At 35.5% G+C, this 12,444-nt stretch overlaps 1 protein-coding gene across 1 annotated transcript in view; it reads right to left on the bottom strand.

The window, feature by feature from the left end:
• ZBBX (zinc finger B-box domain containing) overlaps positions 1–12,444 on the bottom strand; it is a 112,008-nt gene that overhangs the window by 86,247 nt on the left and 13,317 nt on the right. The window contains exons 4-6 of the mRNA XM_052647281.1: positions 10,235–10,283; positions 9,242–9,351; positions 3,022–3,117 (exon numbers count right to left, since the gene is read on the bottom strand). Coding sequence (XP_052503241.1) covers positions 3,022–3,117; positions 9,242–9,351; positions 10,235–10,283 — 255 coding nt within the window. The remainder of the gene's footprint in view (positions 1–3,021; positions 3,118–9,241; positions 9,352–10,234; positions 10,284–12,444) is intronic.

The following is a 12,444-nucleotide window of genomic DNA, read 5'->3' as shown; positions in this document are numbered from 1 at the left end:
AAGTAACCATGTTATTATCTAAATGACTAGCTATGGTCGAAAAATACTGTATTATTCTAAACGTTAACAAATAATGATAGGGTGAATCTAAAAGCTGATACTGGTCACTGTCAAACGAAAGAAAACACTCTACCACTAAGTCAGAAAACATATAGCATTCTGATGATAAGTGAGGTTCTGCCTGGTAATTATTCTCCTGTAAGTATGTTCAAATGAACAAATATTCCCACTTATAATCCATATTTATATAGGCATACCTTATCTTGCAGATAAAAAGGATGAACATAAATGCTTCATACTAGAAAACATGGAAATTCTACTTTAATTATCTCTTGTCTCATTACTAACCAAGTCTCTTCCCAAGGTTTCTCCTCCGGTTAAGAAAATCTCCATTCCAATTTTTTAAATATACATACCAGAGTATAGTAATGATTTACTCAATCCAGCCTCCCTTTGTGCATGTCATACTTCAAAACGGAATGCCTTTCATCTGTTTTGCCCCCTATTTTCCTTTATTTCTAATTAACCTTGTTCTCTTCTGCTTGATCTTTTGTTGTTAAAAGGAAATACAAATTCCTGATATATTAAGACCTTACTTTTCACCATGTGAGGCTTTCCCAGTAGAAAAAAAATCTTTCATTTCAACCTTTATTGTTGAAAATTTATTCTAAATATAGAAGTAGAATTTTCATCCTCAGTAACTCTATGCATTTACACATTATTTTGCAGATAATTAACTATTTCACAGAGGTTTGGAGAAGGTAAAAAATAAATAAACTTGTGCTGAAATCACTTCTAAGGATAAATCAATCGTAAATCAAAAGACAGACCCTTTGAAATTATTTTATTCAACATGGAAATGGTAGTAGTTTGCCTTCGATATTTTTTAGGGATTTATCTCTTAAATGAAACAAGATATGCCAGAACAAAATGGACCCTACTGACTGTGAACTTTGTAAAGACTCACTGATCTGTAGGATGGGGTTGAAATGGTTTACAACACTCAAAACAGGTCATTCTTAAATGCCAGCATAGGTTAAATAATATAAAGTACAGGGGCCATTAGCCTAGAATGCTCGCTTTTTATATAGTATTGCTTAATATTCAGATATATTCTCAGATTAGGTATGAATTCAACATTAATGAAAAAAATATCATTACTTCTTTTTCTTTGTGTCCACAATATGTATATTTTTTTATTAAGATACAGTTGATGTGCAATAGTATGTGAATTACAGCTGACCAAAAAGAGTCTCATGACTTTTACCAAAAATGGTGAAGAACTAAAAATACTATGGCGATCAATATGACTAAACCACCAAGCAGAAAGAGATATATACACACTGCTTAACACTGACCATCAGGTCAACATATAACAGCATCAAGAACATTACCTTAACGCACAGGGAAGAATGATGGAAACAAGGAGAAAATAAAGCAAGATGACAGAAAAAAAAATCGAAGGACTAAACAATGTACAGAAATAGTAAGAAAATGACAGATAGTCAATGGAACGATTGATTAAAGGCAAGAAGGGCTTCCCGGGTGGCGCTAGTGGTAAAGAATCTGCCTGCCGACGCAGGAGACACAAGAGACAAGATGGGGGGTTGATTCCTGGGTCAGGAAGATTCCCTGGAGGAGAGAAATGCAACGCAGCCCAGTATTCTTGCCTGAAAAATCCCATGGACAGAGGAGCCTGGCGGCTTTTAGTCCATAGGGTCACAAAGAGTTGGACATGACTGAGGACTGAACTGAAGTGAACTGATACTCAGTACAGATAGCACAGCGCCTAAATTTACTGACCGACAATTAGGGAAATATGCTGAATAAATCGCTGAATGGAAAATTCTAATGTGAATTCACAGTGGGGTGATTATACTCCTTACCCTCACAGTGGAGTGCCTTTAGTTAAATTATGTATGATTAACTATTACACTCACTTTTATGTACATTCATTTTAATTTCCTGTAACTGTCCAGGTGTACGATACTTCCTGAGGCAGGGGAATAGACAGTGGATTTTTGTTTTCCCTCTATCACTTCCACCAGAAGGCTCTAAACTCAAAAGTAAATGAGTAACTGACTTTGGTAAATACTGATAAAAGGAAGGTCAGTGTTATGCTTTGTGCCCGTTATGACTCGGGTCTTCAGCATCTGTGAGAGCTACTGATATTGATATATGTTGAACAACATGTAATGATTGAAGTCTACCAGTGACCTTTCCAAATATAGACACAGTCATAAAATATACAAGATAATATTAAATCCCTTCACCCCAAGGTGCTGGGTTCTCACTTTTATCTCCAGGTCATTAGGAGCAGGATCCTAGTAGTATTCATCTGTGTAGGGTCACTGCTTAGCACTGACTCTGTACAATAAGTGAAATTTATGACAAACCAGTGCATCATCAAATGTATCTGGCATAAAATGTTAAGTCTATATTTAGCCATATTTATTGTTTAAGTATTAGAAACTTAAAGCCATCTGACAGGGTTTGAGTTTAAGCATTTAAAAAAAAATGATTACAAGAGGATAATAAATGCTGGTGATATGTAGGAGGAAAAGTAAAAACATGAGAAATAAGCTTATTTAAACAACAATGAAGGAAGACAAATAAAAGACTATTTTTTTAAATAAACATGAGAAGAAAGCAAGAGATTTCTATTTATAAACTAGATAGAAATAATACTTAAAACAAATCATGTGTTCATTGGAAACCACAATAGAAAAAAATATTGTCTAAGTTTTAAATGTCAAGTTCACAGTTAGAATGCCTAATGTAAAAATTCTAATCAAGCTAAGTGTTTCAGGAGCTATATTAAAGAACAGTTTAAACAGCAAAATAAAATCCAGATTACCATTGTCAAGTAATTTTAAGTTACATGTAAAGATTGTACATAATAGAATTTTAGAAATTAATGCAAATCATCCTAAATTCTAGATAATTAAACAGGTCTTAAATGTCTTCCTGTTGAAACATTTTATAAACACACTACAAGTAGAGCGTTTTAAGATGGCATACCTGCAAAAGAGTTGTTCTATGGAGTTTTAGTGCCCCCTTCTGGTGGATTTTAGCAAAGCATCCTGAACAATAATCTTCTCCACATTCAAGGCATACCTTAAAAGATATTGAAAAATCATACAGTCTCATAAAATGTGACTTTGAGAAAACATATGCATAAAGAACTCATTGCTTATTTATCCAGTTACACACCAAGAAATTGAGAAGCCCAAGAAAATAGGACAACATTTGTGCCAGTTAAGATGTAACTGAGAAAAATTAACTTGAAAACTTTAACTATTCTCATGACAAAATAAATATAACAGCTGCAAGTAGGCTTCAGTGCTAGTTGCATGTACGTATGTACAATTTTTAAAACCCAGCAACCTCAGATCAAATTTCTTAACCTGGTAAAAATTAAGTGTTATCTCTGTGTCAAAACTACTTCATTATGAGTTCTTTTATCTTTCTTTACGGATTTACATGACATAATTTGTTTCAAAGGATGCATATATTATTTGTCTCCAAAAATCCCCAAAGACTTCTTTGAATGGCACTGCTTCACTGGTGATTCTCAAAATGTGATTTTTAAAAACATACTTAGAAGATTCCTCAAAGGAAAAAAAAAGTACAAGAAAAAACATGTCAGCAATGCTTATGCCTGACGGAATGATTATGCACAAATGTGTATTTGTCTAGCAAATGCTATATGCTGTTAAAATGTAATTTTTTTATTTGTGGACAAGTTGGAAAATGTGATATACTTCTACCTATGATGGTGCTGAGCAAGAGTGAAAGTGAAGAAAGGAAATGAAATTTTTACTGCAAGAGTAATTACTACTGTGTAGATGTACAGGCACCCCAACACCTCTTACAGTGTGATAAAAATAGTGCAAATGGCTAATAGCCCTTGTTTCCTTGAGTTTGGCCTAGGTTGAGAATAACTGACAGCACAAATAAGAAAGCGCGAGAGTTGGAGACAGTCAGGAAGCCTGTGTCAAGAAGCTCACACTCCCTTCAGCTTTCTCTCATTGCCTCCGCCTTTAGGATGCCCACCAATCTGCTCCCCTCATTCTTCTCTCATTGTATCAGGGTACAATAAGCATAAAGCAGCTGGAGCAGCCTGGGGAGCGACACGTCAGCGTCTTCTGCCTCGTTCGGCTCAGTGGGAGCCTGACGTGCAGTTCAGCGGTGACGCTTCTCAAACCATGTGTATGAATCTCCTGGGAATTAGCTACAGTGCACACTCTGGTTTGGGAAGTCTGAACGGGATTGAGATCCTGCATTCTAACAAGCTCCCAGGTGATGTCCACCAGCTGTTGGATGCAGACCACACAGTGAGTAAAAAGGGGTTAGAGTGTATGGATGAAAAAAAGTAGACTAAACTTAGGGGAAGGTGAGAGGTTAAATTAGGAGCTTGGTACTAACAGATACACACTGCCAGGTATAAAATAGATAACCAACAAAGACCTACTGTATAGACAGAGAATTATACTCAGTATTTTTAATAACCTATAAAGGGAAAAAATCTGAAAAATATATATATACACATATATAACTAAATATATATATATGTATATAACTAAATCATTTTGCTGTATACCTGAAACTAACACAACATTGTAAATCAACTATACCTCAATGAAAAATAAATAAAATAAAACTCAAAAGGAGTCCATTAATTTTTTAAAATTGTATTGCAAATTCCCATATGATGATGCAGTTACCTACAATAATGTAGCCATGTTTATTAAACATGAACTGGTTAGGGAAACTACCCAAAAAGTGTTAAAAGTGTGACTAATTTTATGTAACTAAAATGAAACTAAAAAGGAAGAGTCCAATCAAATAACAATATTCACAGCATTCGGGGAGCACTTACTCATTGTTCTAAGGGCTTCATGTGTTCCATCTCATTTAATTCTAACAAGAACCCCATAAGGTTGGCATGACCATTGTACCTCCATTGTGAAGATGAGGCAACAAAGGAATATAATGATTGAGAATTTGTCCGATCATACAGCTAATGGGGCCAGGATTTCAACCCCAGGGTCTGACTTAAAACTTAAACTCTTACCCATATCCACATTACTAATGATTCATCATTGACCATTGATTGCAGTACTAATCATTTATGGGAAAACCTTGATAAAATGCAATAAAATAAATCCAATATGTAAAATGATGGCATGGTCTAGTATTTATCAAAATTCAAGTGCATTTGTCAAAAGTGTGATTATAGCTACACAAAATTGGATTTATAATTTTAGTGGAAGAAAAATAAGTACTATCCCCGGTATAGGAAATGGTTATAGCTTGTCAACTCTTGTTTCAATAGCTATAGTCTCAAATAAATGAAGATACAAACAACTAAATACATAATTTTTAAGTACAAAATTAAAAGCTATAATTTCACATACACATATGGAAGTAGTATTGTATTAATGGTTTCAAAATGTATTCTACAACATACCAGCTGATATTTTAATGACTGTCTCATAAATATTGGGCACCATTTTTGCAATGTAATATAGACGACTGAGTGTCAGTCTGAGCATACAGTGAAAGTGAAGTTGCTCCATCATGTCCAGCTCTTTGCGACCCCATGGACTGTAGCCTGCCAGGCTCCTCCACCCATGGGATTTTCCAGGCAAGAGTACTTGACTGAGTTGCCATTTCCTTCTCCGGGGATCTTCCCAACTCAGGGATCAAACCTGGGTCTCCTGCATTGCAAGCAGACTCTTTACCATCTGAGCCACAAGGGAAGCCTTGAGCATATAATTCTAGGCCAAATATTTGCTAACAATAGATTTTTCATGAAAGTAACCAAAGGGATATTGTAGTGGAAGATCAAAGCTGGAGTCACAGAGCAAGCTTATATATTTTGTTATAAAAGCATATTTGGATTTTAAAAAATGGGTTTAATGGATTTAAAATAATGGATTTAAATCCATAATGGATTTAAAAATGGGGGAAAATGACCAACAACTGGAAAATCTTTTTAGGCAGTTGGTATAGCTGGCAAAAACACAGATAAGGACTTCATTCCACCACAGATGATTCATCAGTGATGGAATACCCAAGTGCAGTTCTAGCATATCACTTTTTAATTTGATCAAGGCTGGGTCAGTTATGCTATGACTTCAGAGTCCATCTGAGTTTAATTAAATTATCCACATTTGTCAAATTAATAAGTAATTTTCAACTATCCATTTCCCTTTTGCCATAAAAAAACAGCCAAAAGCCTCTGGAATTTCTTTTCAAAATAAGGAATCTGCAAATTGAGGGGTTTATTTTTACCACTAATATATATGAAGACAATATATATATAATGTGCCAACAAAAAAGGCATACAATTTACTACCTTCTCTTAATGTGCTAGGCACAATGCTAAATACTTCACATGCATTAACCATTATCTTCAATAACTCTGAGGTCTAGACTACTGTTATCCATTTTATCCCATTTTACAAATGAGAAAACAGAAATATAAAAGAATTAAGTCATTTGCTAAAGGTCACAGAGCTAACAACAGGTAAAGTTGAATGCCAACCTCCAAAAGGCAAGCTCTTAATCCCTACCTCCCATCCCTATATGATCTTCCCTGATGAAGGTCATGCCATAAGATAGAGAGAGATTGACTCTGATTATCCAATCAGCATGACCATCTAGAATGATGGAAGCTAAGAACATAAGGTAACCTTAGAATTCAACACTACAGAGTTCATTACATTTGCCAAGCTTGAAATTAAAATAATAATAATAATATTGTGCTTTAAAAAGTATGATGGGATGTTATTTTCATTTAAAATCAAACAATATCCTTTCTTAAGTTAGAGCCTAAATCCTGGCTTCTATTTACAGCAGTTTTCAGGCAGATCAGTTTTGTAATCACTGTACACTGTCACCCTCATCTGCTTCCCAGCCAAAGCAGGTGCCATGTATACTGTCCGGAATGTCCTTTGCTTGCTTTTCCTTCTCCCTGGAAAAACAGATTTTTTATTTCCAAGTCAAGTCTTATCTACATGTGCCATTTTTTTCAGATTCCATGGTCTTTATACAGTGTTCAACATAGAAAAGAAGTCATAAGAAATATTGACTCATAGCTCCTAAGCCAAATGATTTTCAGATCATGAACAGTGGATTCAAACAATTCAGTTCTGCCCTTAAGTCCCTTTTAGCTTTCATATTTCAAGCTTCAGGAATATTAGCACTGGCTTATATTTTCGAAACATTTCTGGGTAGGTATAACTTTCTAAACTTCCTCAAATTATTGTCCACCATTACATCAGTAAGACGAAAAGAAGTATTGTATAATAGTAACAGCATTATACCAAGAGCCAGGGTTTTACATTTAGTATTATTAACTCTTTACTAGAAAGAATTCTAAATCTCTGAGTTCAGTTAAAATTCCCATGAAATAAGGCCAGTAATACAATCTTAAATCAGAAGTGATTACAGCTAAATTCTCTGAAATTATAATAAATATTAGTTATAGTAACCCACAAATATTAGTTATAACCATTGCATTCTTTGGAGAAAAAACTGCTTCCAAAGTGTGTGTGATATTTTAATTGCAAAAGATATTGGATATCTTTCTTTCAGTTAGCTTCAATGATAACGTTTTCAATAACAGAAACGCTCTAAAGAAATGTGTGTGCTCGTGTCTTGTGCTTAGTCACTCAGTCGTGTCCAACTCTTTGTGGGCCCATGGACTATAGCCTTCCAGGCTCCTCTGTCCATGGAATTTTTCAAGCAAAAATACTGGAATGTATTGCCATTTCCTCCTCCAGGGGATCTTTCCAAACCAGGGACTGAGCCCACACCTCCTATGTCTTCCGAATTAAAGCGGATTCTTTACCCTTTGAGCCACTGGGGAAACCCTAAAGAAATAGACACATTCAACAAGTGGGGGCTGAGTACCTAGTAAATTGCAGGCATAATTCTAGGTGGTGGGCACAGAGCAATGAAGAAAACTAAAGTCCATACGCTCATGAAGTTTACATCGTAGGTAAACAGAAAATAAAAACACTAAAGAGCGATAAATGTTGCACTGATGAATGAGGCAGCTTCACAGAACTAGACAGTACAACTCAGCTGTTTCTGTTTTATAAAAGGCTGTAGTTCGAATCGACCTTTATTGATATGAGAACTTGGTAAGGAAAAAATTTGTTGGGGAGATCTGAAGAGTTGAGCTTTTAACATGTTAAATTAGTGATTTTTGTTAGCCATCCAAGTATCTGAGTTGAAAGTTCAGGGGGGAAATATTAATTAGAGATGTGGTAATAAGTTTGGGAACCATCAAAATAGCGATGGTCTCTAAAGCCAAGAGAGTAGATGAAACTATTCAAACAGTAAGTACAGATAGACTGGCTTCCCTGCTGGCTCAGTAGTAAAGAATCTGGCTGTCAATGCAGGAGACACAAGTTTGATCTCTGGGTCAGGAAGATCCCCTGGAGAAGGAAATGGCAACCCACTGTAATATTCTAGCTTGGAAAGTCCCATGGACTAGGTCACTAAAGAGTCAGACATGACTTAATGACTAAAGAACCACATAGACTACAGAAGAGGTTGAGGACTAAGCCCTGTGGAAATCCAAAACTCAGGGGCAAGAATACAAAAAAAAAAAAAAACAAGAAAGCCTTACACAGAAAAAATATACCATATCATTCCATTTATATAAATTCCAAGAATAAGTTTAGCACGAATAAGGTATGCTGCTAAAAATCAAAATTGTAGTTGGCTTTGTAAAGGGAATTAATTGGAAAAGGTACAGAGGAAACTTCTGGGGTATTATGATGGGGACATATACATTTAAGATCTGCCCATTTCACAGTAGGTAAATTATAACTCAATTTTTAAAAAAAGAATGGGAGGAGAGAATACAATGATATTAAGTGCAGACAACTCTTCAGAAGTGTTACTGAAAGGGATGCAAGAGGAGATCTGGGGATCAAAGAAGAATTTCTTCTTTGGTTTGGGAAATAATGCAGCATATTTGCGTGCTGATAGGCATGATTCAAGGGAGAGAGGACAAGAGTTAGGTCATGTTCTTAAACAGGAATGAGAAGCTGAGATTCAGTGCATCGTTTAGCACTGGCCTTTCCCAGCAGCCTGCACAATTCACTCTTAGCAAGGGTCATGAAGGAAAAGTGCGTGGCTACCAAAGCAGCTTAAGTCGGGACAAGTGTATGAGCCCATGTGAGAGTTCTGCTCCAAGATTTTATCCCAGTGTACGTACTAGCAGAGCAGCTTTGTTCTCACACTGCCCGCAAACCTTCCCTTTTATCTTGGGTTTGTCACTTTCAGAGGAATTTGCCATTTTATAATTTAGTGGTTGTTTCACCGGTCCTGAAAGGAAAAATAAACAAAGACCAATCACATTAAAATACAATGTTCAGTTTTCTGATTGATAAAGTAAGGAAATTATGCACATTTCTATATTCTCAAATAGTGTATACATATCAGGTGCCCAATAAGAATGGCATGTAGCCAAGTCTAATCTCCCCAATAGACTGGGGAGCCCACAATCTCCCTCCCACCCCCTGTGACCACGGGGCCACAAACATCCACCCATATACATTCTGCTGTAAGCTCAATCGAACCAGACACATAAAATTACAAAATTTTAAAGACTGTGCTTTGGATAGAATTCCTATAGCGTTCTGTCCCATTTCTGGATGAAACTGAAGCCAATACAGAACAACTTCTACAATAAATGTTATATGTATTTCTAGAACATATTCTATCAAATCATCTTAATTACTCAAATTAAATGTTTATCCTATATTAAAAAATCTCATTTCTTTTAGAATTACCATAAATTCAAAATTTGTTTTTGCCATTTTTAAATTCTTTTTAAAAAGCAATTTTCAATGTTCTTTCAATTTCCTAGAGTAAAATTTCAATTTATAATTTTATACTGCTAGAATTTTCATCCTGTTTAAGATATTATATTAATAAAGTTTAAGGAACAATGTTATGTAAGTCCTCATCTTTCAAAAATGCTATTATTATAGTCATATCCTAAATTGATTTTTGATATAAAATAAGTGCCCTCCCCCAAAACACAGATAAAATATATTTTGAATATCACAGATAAAGAGTCAACATTTTGGGGTTTAGAGTCATTATGCTACATGAATAGTCTTATAACTTCAACTTTCTATGTAATTCAAAGGTTAAAAAAATAATTATATCTATAATACCTAATAATACAGTGTAAACTGTTTACCTTGAAGTTGCTCCTTCAGTAATTTTAATTTCACTTTTCCAGCAGAAAACTGTGTTAACAAAATAGATACTATTTTTCAGGTATAATTCAAAGTTTAAGTGACTAACAAAAGTACTATAAAACCATAACATTTTCCTGCATCTTGAACAAAACAAACATTTTCAAAGAATAATATAATAGGAGATCATCTTTACTGCAAATATAGAGCTTTCAATTAAATCAAGAGAAAATTCACAAAAAGAAAATATATTTTCGAAACATATATTGGCCAATTTTCAGAAGAAAATGTCATAAGTTATCTTTAAACAAAAGTTACACATCTCTATGAAATGATTTTAGGAAAGCACTAGCTTTTAAATATTATAAAGGCTCAGTATGCCTTTTCCATCTCTGATCTTTCTGAAACACACAAAGTCTAATATTTGTGTAGACTGAATCTAAACTGAATTCTGACTGAGCTATTCTGCTCACAAAACTGTAAAAAGCTAACATTATTATCTGTATTTGCCCAATTTAGAAAACTACGCATTTAAGCATCATAGACATAGCCTTTTTCAAATATATTATTTGTTGTCCCGGACTTTCCCAAGGTGTAGCCAAAAAAATTGAGTACACAGAATTATGGCTAGGTATTTCAAATAAATAATTGCCTAAAATCCTCGGATCTTCAAATTTTAAGAAATGAAACAGACTTGCTGATTGCAAGTACCTGCTTCGGTCTTATTAAATCCAAGATCTGAAGTACAAAGACATTCACAGAGCATGGTGCACACTTACACACACACTGTCAATTCACGCCTTATTTTCAATTTTCAATTTCCATGCTCAATTGCCCAATTCGCACATGAGAGTATGAGAACAATGGTCGCCTCTATGTCTACAGCTTGTACCACTGCAGTCATCTTTGAAAATTTAGGCCTAATTATTCTCAGTAAATCCAGTGGTTTTGCTTCAAAAGAGCATTTGTTTTCTCACATTCTTTAAAGAGCTGCTCAGATGCTATGTACCAAACACAGCAGACTAGAAAATAGAATTGAAATAATCATTTTTAACGTGAATAACACTTTTATTTGTAAACTGGCAGTGTTATGCAAGTTACAGATAATTTAATCCCAGTTTTCATAACCAAATTCTCCAATATTATTACCTTAAGGATACATTGAAACATGTGGTTATAGGCTACCTGGGCAGAATGGACATACTAAAGCAGAATGAACCCATTATTAGGGACGTATTGTAGCTTGTTCTTGTTCTGGTGAATATTTTTCAGCTCTGTGAGTACAGCCATATTTACTTCAAATGAATCAAACTGCATACAATATTTCAGTGAACAAACTACTAGCTTGTTATTTTTAGGTAAATAGAATTGCCTCCCAAGTCTGATTTTTATCTATTGGGAAAAAAGATGAGTGTGAAGTAGGGTTGGACCAGGGATACACACACACACACACACACACACACACACACACACCCAAACACAGGTGTTCGTGCATATGTGTGTATCCCTGGTCCAATCCTACTCCAAAAGCTTACCAGGTAGCAAAGTGGAAATCTGCCTGCCAATGCAGGAGGTACAAGAGACATGGGTTCAGTCCCCAGGTCAGGAAGATCCTCTGGAGTAGCAAATGGCAACCCATTTCAGTATTCTTGCCTGGAAAATTCCATGGAGAAAGGAGCCTAGTGGGATCACAAACAGTGATCCCCATGGACAATATGCTCACAGGACTCAATGCTCACATGGCTGAGAACACATACACATGCATATACATACATCCATATATATATATATGGATATGCCTATGTGTGTATACATAAAACATCAGGAATTCAATATACTGAAGCTATATACCTCATTAGCCAACTGATGCCTCCACCAGGAGATGCTAAAGGGGTCCCATCAGGGTCCAGGACAGCTTAGAGGTTCAGACATATCCTCTGGGCCATTGGGGTCAGACTCTGCTGTCTTCATCGGCCTCCCTAGCATTCACAAATGCCTGCAAACTGCCACTAATGTCCTAAACTGCCATGCTGGGTCCACGCTCCTTCCACAAGCCACTTTTTCCAACAGTCTCATTCTTAGTCCAATTAGCTACTTAACCTTTGCCATTCTCCACTACTTTTCCTTCCATCCAGGCTGCCCCACGCTTCCATGAAACCCTTATTAAATAGTCACTTAACTGCATTAAACCTTTCCTTAACATATCTCTTCC

This window comes from Budorcas taxicolor, chromosome 1 (genome assembly GCF_023091745.1).
Source record: "Budorcas taxicolor isolate Tak-1 chromosome 1, Takin1.1, whole genome shotgun sequence".
In the NCBI taxonomy this organism is placed as follows: Eukaryota; Metazoa; Chordata; class Mammalia; order Artiodactyla; family Bovidae; genus Budorcas; species Budorcas taxicolor.
This window is presented reverse-complemented; position numbering and strand designations above follow the sequence as displayed.